The sequence below is a fragment of the Varanus komodoensis genome, unplaced genomic scaffold, assembly GCF_004798865.1.
Source record: "Varanus komodoensis strain SLA01 unplaced genomic scaffold, ASM479886v1 scaffold2, whole genome shotgun sequence".
NCBI lineage: Eukaryota > Metazoa > Chordata > Lepidosauria > Squamata > Varanidae > Varanus > Varanus komodoensis.
The window spans coordinates 55,144,498-55,158,346 of NW_025335568.1; the positions used below are offsets into that span (position 1 = coordinate 55,144,498).

The window sequence follows — 13,849 nt, forward strand, 5'->3', positions numbered from 1 at the left end:
GGAGGGAATGTGCCCTGATAAGGTATAATGTGTTAGTTTATCTGCATCTACAATCACCAGTCATGTTGAAGATGATGTCATTTATCATCAAGACAAAAAAATGGTTTTTTTCTCTATCTTTGGTATTAGAGGAAAACAATGACAATACAGACACGGCTCAACTACTAATATTGATCAGAGGGATATATTCTAATGTCAGAATTACAGAAGAGTTGTGCGCACTGCAGAGTTTGAAAGGCACTACAATTGCAGAAAACATTCTTGAAGGTGTGTGGATCAGTAGAAAATCTTGGTCCCAGTTGGAATAAATTGAAAAGCATCACAATTATGGTGCAGGAAATATGGTGGGAAGTAGAACTGGTATAGTTGCAAGAATCAATGGAGAGATATTGAAATTAAATGATATACTTCCCATTCAATTTCACTGCATCATCTATCAGCAAGCCTTGCATAGTAAGGTTCTTCAGTGGGAAAGTGTGATGCATATCATTGTATCCAATGTTAATTACATCAGGCATCATGGCCTTACTCATTGTGAGTTTCAAAATTTTCTCTCTGAGATAGATGCAGAACATGGACACGTATTGTGCCTTGCAGAAGTCAGATGGCTTAGCAGAGGCAAAGAGATCAAACATTTTTGCAGTCGTTGTTATGAAATTGATGTCTTTCTCAAGGAGAAAGGAAAAGGTCAGGAAGCACTTGCTAACCTTGGATGGATTTTCGATTTGGCTTTCCTAAATGATAGCATCTGAACACATTGACTCTAAGATTGCAGGGAAAAGGAATGACATGTATTCCAAATTGAAAGCTTTTTTTTGTGAAGCAAGTTAGTGAAAGTAACTTTTCAAACTTCTCATGCTGCAATGAACTACAAGTTGACAAGGATGGAAATTTACAATCCAATGTTGAAAGACACATCAAAAACCTGAACCTATTGCAGGTGAAATTCCAGAATAGATTCACTGATTGCACTAAGCATTGAAAGGAAATAAGAATGTTTGAGAATCCATTTGAAGTAGCACCAGAATATGCAAGTAACTTTTTTCAGATTGATTTACAAACCAGTGATTATCTAAGAGACAGTTACAAAGAAAATAGTCTGTTAGATTTCTATTGTGGTCTAACCGATATATTAATCAACCTAAAGACACTTGCTGCAGGAATGTTCAGTCTTCGGCACCACATACATCTGCTAACAAACTTTGTCCAAGATGAAAATTGTGAAATCCAAGTGTAGGTCAAGACTTACAAACGAACATTTACATGGAATTTAAAGGGTGTCTGTCAACAAACTTGACTTGTTAAAGCCTTGGCTAATGGAACACAGCTAAAAAAATCACATTGACTAGGTAAGCATGTCTAGCTAGATAAAAGGATTGCACAGTAAGATACTGTTTCAAAATGGATTGCATTCAAGTTAACAATTTTTCACTGACCTTTGAATGTTTACATCTGATCTAAATTGGTACTGTAGGTTAATAATTTTGTTACAATTTGATTTAGGATGTGACCCTCTCTAGGCATTGGGCATTCTAATACAGCCCCCATGCCCCAGAAGGTCAGGGGTCACTGCTTTAGGCAATCCATGCATTATTTTAAAAGCACTTTAAAAGTGATAAAAGCACTTTAAAAGTGATAAAAGTGAAGAAAGGCAAGAAATAGAAGTTAACAAGTACCACAATAGCAAATATACAATATACTTATAAATTGCCCTGAGGATATTTACCAGTTGGATGGGAAATAAATTAAATAAATATCACTCTCAGATGCATAAGCTAATTATAACCTCATATTAAACTAACACTGAAGAGAAAAGACTTCAACATTCACCTGAATGCCTTCAGAAGTCCCACAGTTATGGACCATGATGCTTCTACATTCTCTCTTTTCAAACACAAAAACATAACTAGGAAGCTTTTTATCTTATCTTTTAAAAAATCCTTAATACAGAAAAGCTGAACTGTAACATGACATGCATAAAAGGTGTGGCTAGAATATAGGTAAGTATCACACTACATTGTGGTGTTTGTCTTGCAGGATTTCTTTATAATTTGCTGGTGGCTCTAGTAATGTAAGAAGTTTCAAACCCAAAACAGATATATGTTTTTGTGTACTTGCTTAGATTAATACCCAGTATGTCTAAACAGATTTTAAAATCAAAGTGCCATCTTTTTATATTTAAAGAGTATTTGAACAACAGGAAAGCAACAAACTGCTTCTTTAAAAAAACAGTTCTACCAATTTTTCTGCACTGCAACACTGAGAGCCCAAATATTTGGTGGATAACAATGAATGCTTTGTTTTACCTGTCCACTGAACTGGCTGCTAGTTCCAATTGACTGAGCAAGAATGGATAAAGGTTTGGAAACCGAGTGAAGAACTCCCTCCCTGTCATTCTGTAGAAGAGGAAAAACATTTAGCAATACTTAATAACATGATAATTTTAAGACAAGATGCTTAATGTACATGTGCAATTCTTCTATTGAGATATCACTTCTTTAAAGAAAATGCACAAAACGCCATTTCACCATGTTTTTATGTACCAGGTCTATGGATAGGTATGTGATCCTGCAGAAGGGTTCTTTCATTCATCTGAGATCTGTCCCCCCCTCAGCTGTTGTTGGACTCCAACACCAACCAGCAATGGTCAGGGATAATGCGGGTTTTAGTTCAACAATATTTGAAGGGCCACAGTTTTCCAGCCTCCTGATAGAACCCATAGATCATTTGACCACTTCTGACTGTTGTTAGAAGATAACATGATCACTCTATATGGAAATTTTCTAGAACACAGAAGGCTAGATGCCAGGGACAGGTGTTCCAGCTTAGGCTTCTCAATCTGTCCTTCAGCCATGTGATTTCCCCACCCATGACCCATTTTCTGAAGTGGTACAGTTCAGGACCATTATACCATCTTATCTGCTTGCTTATGTGAACCAGATCAAAAATCTTAGAATGCTTGCCAATCCTTAACAAGTCTATATCTTTCATAAGTGAGGTAAGGACTGTAAAACAGTTACTACACAATGAAAGGTGCTACAGGAACTATACTGTTTTTAAATCCACCCTAAAGATGGGTTCTTTGAAAATAAGCAGCTAGACAATAACTTCAAAAGGTAAACAAAAGTGAATAAAGGGTTTGTATGCACTAGTAACTTTTCAAAATAAAAATAGGTCCTGTTTCACAATATGTTTTCTGTTCCTTTCTTAACTCTTAAATTTCATGGTACCCATGATTTAATACAATAAACACCAGAAAATATCCAAGGGTAGGTAAATAAGGTTGACAATAAAACCATTAGGGAAAAAAAACTCTATTCAGAATAGACTTGCCAATAAATGTCAAATGCCTACATTAAACACATTGCATATTTCTTTTAATACATAATCAGGGAAAACAAGTAAAGTTTTAAAATACAAGAAAGTTGCCACATGGCACACACCAGCAAAGGTTCTTCCAGAACTCAGCTAACACAACATGCCTCAACCACAAACCACCAGGCAAACATTGCAAAACAGATCAAAACTTTTTTTTTTTTTAAGAAAGTACAGGAAACTTTCAGGAAGCACACAGAAAATTTGATATCTTAAGCTGTTCAATACTGGCAATGGCTTTAGAGTTCATTAAAGTTTCATATTTGTTAATATGTCAAAACATGATTAAAGTCAATTATACTGTTCCTAACTAATGGCAATTACAATACAAAACTACAATGTAAAAAGTACAAATCTGAAATACTCACAGTCCACATAAAATACTTAGATGAAATATAGTCATTTGGATATAAAAATGAAAGCAACAAAGGTATTTATCAGCAAACTAAAAGCAATAGTTATATCAGAGGGTCTTCAATAGAGTGACACATTTCTCAGAGGCTAAAACACAGTCTGATTAGTCCCACATATAAAAGGCTAATAAAGCTGATCTTATTCTTCCATGAACCTCCAGGGCTAGATTTCAGGTGGATTTCACAGGTTCTGAGCTAACCTGTAACTAACCGCAACTACCCAAAATGGGTAATAAATCCTTCTAATAAGAAAGAGGCATAATTTGTTTCAACTGAGAGTTTCTATGAGTGACAGTCTTTAGTTCAAATATGTTTAGTTGTAAACTTTAGCTATGACTTCCTGGCACAACTCTGTCCCCTTCTAACTGCTGCCTATGAGTCTGCCAGACTAAATTTAATGCAATGTGATGAGCAGGCCAGTTTAAAAATATTGGCTAGCTCCCTAAACTTGTGTCAACCAGCCACTTCATAACTCTGCTAGATTCTTTTCAGGTCTAATTGGATCTGCTTCTGTCACCAAAATGCATTCAAGTTGTTTTTGTACAGATTTCTCCCCAACGAGATCACATACTCTTGAAGTGTAAAATGAAAAATGAACTAGGATTATGAATGAGACCACAACTTGTGACAAACATTTTTTACAACAGTATCTCTGAATTTCCCTAACCGAACCTAATAAACATTTTAGCACCAATATCCCAACATTTATTGCACAACATGGATTGTCCAATTCCAAATCTTACTTCAGACCCCCCATTTCTGATGAACATCATGTTGCTAACACTAAGGCATTTTCAAGTTAGAAATTATAAAGGTAATCACATGGTCCTTCTACAGCATGCAAAATAAATGAAGATATAATACTAATTTTAACAGTGCATTTCAGACAGAGCATTTCTTTTCATTGGATTCTAATATTTCAAATATATATTGGAAGGAAAGAAATCTTTTCCCTGTAATAAATTTGGCTTTCCCATAGATCCTGTTCCCTGCCATGAGTAGTGGGACCATGGAATTCTGAATTAATGAATAACCATCTTCCTTTGACAACATCCCTGTGCATTTTGACTGAGGCAGGTGTAGAAAATACATCTAGCAATTCCATGGCTGATAAGCAATGTAACGTAAACTTACAGCGCATGCTCTTGATCACTGTGCTTTATCAGTTCTCAGCTGTGGAGAATTTTGAGAGTGGATATTATAGTTCATTAAACTGCATTTAATTTAAGCTGGGGCACAACTCTACATACATACTCCTAAAGATTCTAGGTGCAATCTCTCACATCTCCAGTTAAACAAGTACTGATAGCTGGGAATGCGATATTGCCAATCAGATGAACCAACAGAATGACCTGGTATAAGGCAGCATACTATGACCTGGTTTTCATTCTCAGAGGTCGTATGAGAAAATGTGTGAAATACCACAGTAATGTTTTTGTACTGGGATTTCTCCTGGTGGACACAGAAAAAGTTGTTGTGGACAGTATTTCCTGAAACTGGTATTCTAATTCTAGGAGATATATACAGAGCAGTTTGATATTTGTCCTATCACTCGGCACCTATCAACAAAGTGTAATTCTATCGGTTTATTTTTATACAGACAGTTAAAATTGAGAATTAGATCAAGCGCAGGTGCAAAAGCCACAGTCTGCAATTTATTTCAGGCATTTCATGTTAGTCAGTGCTGTTTCCTTCTGCACTTTCACATTAACTGGAGAAGGCACACCTCAGCAATGTGCAAAATACCTTTCCTTCACCACTGAGGGACCACAGCCAGCTGCTGGGCATCTGAGATTAGACAGAACAGCTTCTGACTAATTAGGCCACTGGTTCTAGTAACTGTGAGATTTGGTACCTCTTTCAAATAAGGGAGAAACATGAACTCAGTGAAGAAAAACACGTGAGAGATTTTGTCCAAAAGAAGAGATTCAAATCAGGTCTGCTCTAACAGTACATAAGTATTTAAAAAGTACATTCTACCACATTTAAAATTAGTATAGACAATCCCTGACCACACAATTTGTACATGTTTCAAAATTTCAAAGATGATTGTGACAAATACACAAACTTTCAGTTTGAGCACCAAACTCATACATAATCACTGGAAGTACTGATCTGTACAAATTTTATTTGTAACATTTGTATCCTAAAGAACCTCAGGATAGCATACATGTGGTTATCCCGAAAGGCTCAAAAGAACCCTGTGAGATAGGCGAGGTTAAGTTATGACAGAGAATCTTTCCCAAGGCTATTTGGGGTATGTTCTTGTAGGACTTCCTTTTTTCTAAGCATGCACAACTCCCAGCATTTCCCAGACAGCATGACTGGTTTAAGTATGCTGGGTTTTGTAAGCCTTCTGTCTGTCTAAATATGTGCTGGATTGAACTCTTAATATTTGTGAGGGCTAAGCAAGGATATGAGCCAGGTCTCAGCAGCATTTTAAAGACACTGCTATAGAAAATGTTACTTTAAGGGTCTTTTCCATGTAACAGACAAACAATCTGGACTGAAACAAACCAGAATGCCTGCAAACAGCTCACACAGCCAATTTAATTTTGGTTTCCCAAGATTATCAGATAAAGATACTACATAAAGATGACACATTGGTGCAGCAGTTACTGATGATAATCAAATGCAGAATTTTGCACAGGAGCTACTCTGAATTTAATTCCTAGAAAACCTTTTCATGTTAACGATTTTGATAAATCACAATATTACACTGCTCCAAACATTGTTTCTAAGAATTGCCAAAAGATTATTATTTCCATCTTAATTTTTATTAGGACATTTCCATTCTTTCCTATTCCTTTCAGCTTTTCCATTTTTTCCATATTGTCTTTGCCTAGCCATGAAGCTATTAGAACAGATTAATATTTCAAACCTTATTAACAATCAAATCAGTAGGCCTCAGTTATCAAACACTTTAATTATGAATAAATCAAATCCTTTAAATTCAAAAATAGTTTGAGTCTTTTCAAACATACCAAGACTATAGGCAAAAATATTAATTCATTTCCCATCCAAATATGCCTCAGCTACAACACATTTTTCCCCAATGACTCAGTAGAAATCTAGAATGTTAAACCTACAGAAAATGCACCAAATGCTATGAAGGTGTCAACATCTATTCCAACAGGGAGACCAGAAGGTTAGTGGGAGTGCAACGATGTTCTGCCTGAGTTAAATTCTTACTGTATTTGTGGTCTTCTGTTAAGCATGAGTGGAAAGAGGATGTCATGGTCCATAACATCACCCACCCTAACACAGGACAACAAATTTTGGCAAAGAGAAAAGGAGCGCAGCAGGAATTTAGCGCAGGAAGAATGGAGTTACACTCCCACTAACCTACACTTTACAGAGTCTTCAGTTTTACTGGAAATATCTACATGTTATATTCAAACAGCTGTGTTCAACTTTAAGCCAATGTTTGTGCCATCGACTAACACAAAATTCAGTATATATGCATTACACCTCAGAAGAATTGGGAGACTACCTTAACCTACTTCTCAGACAATTAAAATACTGATAAAGCACTTTACACTCTTTTCCTTTCCCCCTAATACTGCTCATTTATGTTTTCCATGCACACAGAAACATGGTTTGCATGAACTGACAACCCAGCATGAGTGATCAGTCATGGCTGATTGTTGTGTAAACCCAGTGCTATTTCTGCAAAATAGCTTATTTTTCACAAACAGGCCATTGTGATAACCAATGGCTGTTTTAGGACCATTGATTTCTTGTGTTGTCCAAATTCAGCATGGTAAGTGCTGTTTCTCAAAAACGTATTTTGGAAGGACCAACACTGGTTCTCCAGCTTTCTTTTTTTTTCAGTGCTTCACAATGTGTAATGGGGTCATTATCATTATCATTGTCTCCTTCAAGTGTGCAGTATGAACACTGTCAAGAAGAGGTTACCTACAAGCTAATATGCATACAACTGAGAAAGACTGGCAAACAGTAACAGTAAAGAAAAAGAGGGACCTGATAGCACAATTTATCAATACCAAAATGGGAGGGGGGGGTATCAAAGATGTACATGCATCAAAATGGTGGGAGAGTCCTTTTTGGCAGTGTGATCCTCTCAGTGTTGACCTGACACACTTCCCCACATGCCAATTGTCACAGCTCATTTTTAGAACAGTTACTGCTGTGTTTACCTGCAATTCCCTGAATTACAAAAACCAAAAACAAAAATGAAAACCTTTGGAAATTAGGTATGTACACACATTTAATTGTGGAGAAGTAAATGCTGGGGTTAGTCACATACTGACATTAATTGCTCCATTTCTGCAGATGTGCAAATTTCCCTTCTGTTTACTTCTCAATCATTGGCAGATTTTTGAGAGGATGCTTGGGTTTTTTGTTGTTTGAACTGTGAGGGAACCACAGTAACTGCAGCAGTAAGAAGTCTGAAAATAAGCCATCTAAAAGGTGGGGAGTTAACATCCCCATGTTCTGGAGTAGCTGGAGACTCAGCAAAGTGTTGAGAAAGTGGACAGTACTGAGAACAATCAGTTGAACACTTAAAATCAGTAAGATTATATACTGCTAGGAGAAGACACTATCAACTACTTTTGGTGCACCTGCTTTTGCCACTCCCCCTCACTGGCATTTTTCAACTGACACCTTGGCAACTGAACCCTGGCAACCATGCCCACATTAGCCTACATGCACTCTTGCTTGTGAATCTGTTCCCTACTCTACTTTGCTGCTCCGTTGCACAACTGTAACTGTCAAGGAAATTAATCAGGAACATCTCTGACAGCCATAAGCTGTAACTCGCCCAGGAAGCCATGTAATTAATGGGGTTGACTACAAAGTAAACAATTAATAAATAATAAAATATGTGTACATTATAAAAAGCTAACAACAAAAACAAAATTATAAACATAGCTGTGCAACTTTCAGCCGAAAAGCTTTTTAAAAAGATATAACCCAGATTGCACTTTTGGAGGCTCCAAAAAAATCTCCAGCAGCAAATAAAGAGGAAGTTCAAGAATGGGGAGTGGGGGACATGACAGGTTCTACTATGAAGGTGACTTGTTGGGAGTCATCTGGAGGAATGAGGAGGAAGGAGGGGGGAAATTAACAGCAGGCCAAATCATGTCAGGACATGATTTGTACTGTGATTTTCAGCATACAACCAACCCACTGTGGCTTATTACATTACATCAGGTATGTACATCAGGTACATTACAGATACATCAGGTATCATTACATATTAATATTCCCCATATATAATTGCATGGATTTAAATGCCTTCAGTGGACTTAGCACAACACTGGGACTCTTTACTGAACTGTTCTCACTACAGTATCCTGGAGAAAAGCATTAACTGCCATGACATGTTGTATCATTTGTATAGTAAGGCCATACCACAGGCCATCTGTTCATTTATTTATTTAATATTCATTATATTTAATATATAATTATATTTTATTTTTTTCAGAATATAGGAGGATTCCATGACCTTATTCCTGAAACATATTAAAAGCAATGTGAATGCTTAATTTATGAATCTATGGTTCCTTTTCTAAATGGGAAAAGTGACAACTGTATAGCATTTAAGGAGTGTTCTGCCACCAAACTATCTATGTAGATTTTCACCAGCAATTTCACAGAGACATCAAGTAACTCTTGAAATAATAGGGCATCCAATTGGTACAGTAACAAAGGGCCCAATTAATTATTATTCTTCCACTTTCCTCAATCACTTAATTTGCTTGTTCATAGGCTATGTTTTGGATGCTGAGTTAATTAGTAAACTGATAAAGACCTGCTCAAAGCTAATTGGATATATCCCCATGGATTAGGTTAGAGTTGTAGACAGATCATGTAAAACGGTTCCCCACTTTCCTCTTGAAAGTTCGTGATGACAAGGGAAATCTAACCTTAGCCAACAGTGAAACTCTCAAACTACTAATCCACTATGGGTATAAAAAATATCTATGAAAACCAGCTATCTCCTATGGGCAAAATAGATGCCCTAAATAGGCTACAAAGCAGAAAATACGTATGAAAACTTTAAGAGAAAGTTCTGCTGACTCCATTCTGTTCCTTAGGCCCGGGAGAACCAGCTGGCAGATAAAGGAGAATCTTAAAAGGTTGTGAAACTCTTCACATGTACATCCTATTCTTCTCACCTTGCTATCCCACTGCACTTAAAGCTCTATACACATGAATTCTCATTTAAACCAACCCCTTTTGTCAGGCAGTTGGTAAAACAGAATGTGAACATTTCATTTTCATGCACTCTGAAGAAAGAAAAAGTAGGTGATTCATCACTGCATTCAGTTCCTGGTTACTTCAAAACCTATATTTGCAAATGCAAATATATGCAAAAATATTTTGAATATATGCAAATATATTTTGTACTTTAAAGTACTCTAGTGTTTCAGTACCAGATAAGACAATTTTTCTTAAAGTGACTGCATCCTCAGGGTTGGTACACAATGCATTAACCAGCAGAAAGTCAACATTAAATTTATACAAGGGAATTCTTGTGGAAAAAATGTGCAAGTGATTGTTCCTTTGAAGAGAACCACTATCCAAACTAACTTTCCTCTTCCTAGTTAATTTACATATTTCTGTCTAAAATACTTTTAGGAATGAAAACACCTTGATAAATATAAAAAGATGCACAACTGAACAGCTAAGTTATCTTGAGTGCAATTATCTGTAATACCCCGGTTAAGGTATTAAGAGACAAACCTCTTTGAGGGTGGCATCCAGTCAATACCTCTTACTGACGGAATGGCAGCCATCAAGTGGGAGCGGGAGAGGTGATTCCTAGACCGACCTGCTGCCCTACATATGCCCTCAAAATCTGTGCCATACAGCTCTGGAATCCTACACAGATTTGAGGAAGCAATGGCTGCCAAGGGGGAGAACAGGAGAAAGTCTACTCATGCAACAATGAAATTCACCTCGAAATATTAGGTATTTTGAGAAGGATCCTAAAGGCAATGCAAAAAACAACAAGCAAACACTGAGAGATTGGCCACCCCACTTTTTGCTCCTGTAGCTTAGACAGCAGCCTCTTAATTCTCTCTCTCTCTCTCTCTCTCTCTCTCTCTCTCTCTTTCTCTCTCTCTCTCTCTCTCTCTCTCACACACACACACACACACACACACACATTCTGAAAAGCTTAAGAGAAACCTCTTGAGTGGAATTCGATGCAGCACAAAGGCATGTAGCTGGAAAAGTACACTATTTTTATTGATTTATTTAAAGTATTTATATGCCATCCTGTCATGAAAGCCTCAGGACGGCTCACATAGATAAAATACAATAAAATATAACATCAATAAAATTATTGAACCACACTTGCTGCAATAAAAACATATAGGTCATGATATTAAAAGTTATTAAAATATTGTTGGAATAAAAAGGTCTTAACCTGGCGCCGAAAAACATATGACGGCGGCGCCAGGAGGACCTCTCTCCCAGGTGGAGCGCATTCCATAGGCGGGGGGCCACTGCAGAGAAAGCCCTCCTCCGGATACTTTGCCTCCTAATATCTTTCACGGAGGGTTCCTGGAGGAGGTCCTCTGCTGCCAATCTCAGGGGGCAGTAGGGCAAATATGGAAGGTGTTCCTTTAGGTATCCAGGTCCCAAGCCGTTAAGGGCTTTATAGGTAATGACCAGCACCTTGAATTGAGCCCGGACTTCGATGGGAAGCCAGTGAAACTGATAGAGGACTGGGGTTATATGAGAATAACACCCAGTCCCTGTCAGCAACCTGACCACACCAGCAGCCTCCCCACAGTCCTAAATCCCAAATAATGCAATTTCTCCCCCTCTTGTTTAGAACAAAAATCTGGTGTTTATTTGATGAAATTATTACAGCCATGTAGGTAGCCGTTAACTTAGTTATTGGTACAAGTTATTTTCAATTTTAAAAATCAACAAGCTATGCATTCATTATTTTTCTCACCTTTCTACCCTATGTGAAAATGTTTGATCAATCATGCTTAATGTTTCTTTCCTATAAATCTTAAAGGAAAATTTAAAGAATATTCTACCCATTTAAGCCAGTTTTTGTGCCAGCACAAGCAATGTTGATATTGCTTTAATCTTTTTTTCAGACAGCACTGCATTTTCCTGGCTAAACACTCATTACCTGTTAAGGATGCACCAAAATGTGGTGCCAGGAGTTAAGAAAGCAGAGCTCTGTCAACACAAATATCCCAGTTTGAAATCAGAGTGCTAAAAAGTCATGTTTGGAAAAGAACTTTTTGTTGCAAAAAGTGCTTTCTTCAGGAACATTCATTATTCCCTGCAGCATCTGCAGGTCATTAGTTACTGATGTTTCAGTAAAAGCATACCTTTCATGAAGGAGAATGAACTTCTTGGGTCTAACAGACAGTTAAAATATGGTTTTATTCCAAGAATGAAGAAAAATACCTCCTGGAAAGAATTTAATGGCAAAACTTTTAGAGGAAAAACCCTACTCGGCTAACTAAATGGCTAACTAAATGTTTCTCCCTTGAATATGAAACTCTGGCCCAGTACACGTGTATATCACATCATTAACTCAGCATATTTAATGATGCTCAACCAAAGGTGTGAACTATTTTGAAAAAATACTGTTTGAGTTGACATCAGTTGATATGAAAATTCCACATTTGCTAACTAAGAAGCAAAGGCTTATTAACACCTTCAAGTCATCATTTGATGCTACAGTCAACAAGTGATTAACAGGCAGATTTGAACCTGAACACTGGGAGTGAATACTTACAGTTCATAAGGAAGGTCTGAAGAAAGACAGAAGGTTGCTGGCAGTCCACCAGTGAAACAAGAACAGCTGACAGAAAAGATCCCCCACCAAAACTATTACTACCAATTACTACCAAAACTATTCTGGAATATTACAGGATCCTCCAGAGTAGATCTGCTGTTGGAACAGACAGTAAGGGGAAGCTGAGGGAATGGAAAACCCACTGTGCAGGTAGAAGTTCACATGCATAATATGTGGAATCTCCAAAGGAAGATCCAGGAAAGAACTCTCAGGTTGAATAAATGTTTATCCTGCTCGTCAAATAAAGATGGTTACATATAATATACAATTTTTACTAAAATGTGTAAGAACAGAACAAAAACAATAAAAAGCAACAGGAAAAAACAAAAGGAAAGCAATCAATTAACAGTTGTCATACATTCTAAAATTATCTAAAAAGGACTTTACCTAATGCTGACAAAATGACCATGTATGAACAAAAATGCCAACCTGGAGAGCACATTCCAAAGACAAGTCACTATAGATGTGTAAGGAATCAGATGGGGGTGTTCATGATTTAGCTATGATTCTGATATGTCAGTCCTGCACTATGGTTCAAGTCAAGCCAACCTGAAGACTTTCATCTCTAAGACAGGCCATCCTTTTGTACATTTTTAAATGCTAATGAAATTTGATTAAAATCAGATGATTTGTACAAACTGCAAATTTATGCCAGATCAATGTGCTTTTCAGACGTCAATCTGCACAAATTGCACAATTTAAACAAATCATGCTAGACTTTGCACAAACTAACAGCAATTGCACAAATGTATACAGTTGAAGTTGTCTGTAAGCATTGAGCACTGGGGCAGCAGAGCAGACGGAGCAAATAAACAAGCTCCCTGGTCACTGTACACCCAACTATGCTGAGATATATTCCATTTCTAATTAAAGTAATATTTGTAAATGTGTGCCTTTGTATCTCAATTATGATAGGCACATTTCATACAAATCTATGCCCCCTATTGTGGCAATGCGTTTCCTCTCTTTTGGTGGTACATATGTAGTGGCCCTACCACTGTGCCAATTGCCAAGCAGTATAAAAGGGGAAGTGAAGTTGAAGCAAGGTAGCCACCTTTATGAAATGGTACAACCTAAGCAAGATCCTGAACCAAGACATTCACCTTGCCGGTCACTGCTGCTTCCTTCCCCTGCATGCTGGAATCATGAGTGCATCATGAGGGAAAAGATGCTCCTAGCTCCTAATGGGTAACCATTTTTATATTTCCTGTAATGCTACACTTTTGGAAGGAAAAATGCATCACATATAATGGTGTAA

The 13,849-nt window shown here is 37.2% G+C and overlaps 1 protein-coding gene across 8 annotated transcripts in view; it reads right to left on the minus strand.

The window, feature by feature from the left end:
• The window catches only part of THADA (THADA armadillo repeat containing), a 160,936-nt gene that overhangs the window by 77,451 nt on the left and 69,636 nt on the right, over positions 1-13,849 (minus strand). For all 8 annotated transcript variants that reach the window (XM_044429404.1, XM_044429406.1, XM_044429407.1 and 5 more), the window contains one exon: positions 2,307-2,396. In XM_044429404.1, coding sequence (XP_044285339.1) covers positions 2,307-2,396 — 90 coding nt within the window. The remainder of the gene's footprint in view (positions 1-2,306; positions 2,397-13,849) is intronic.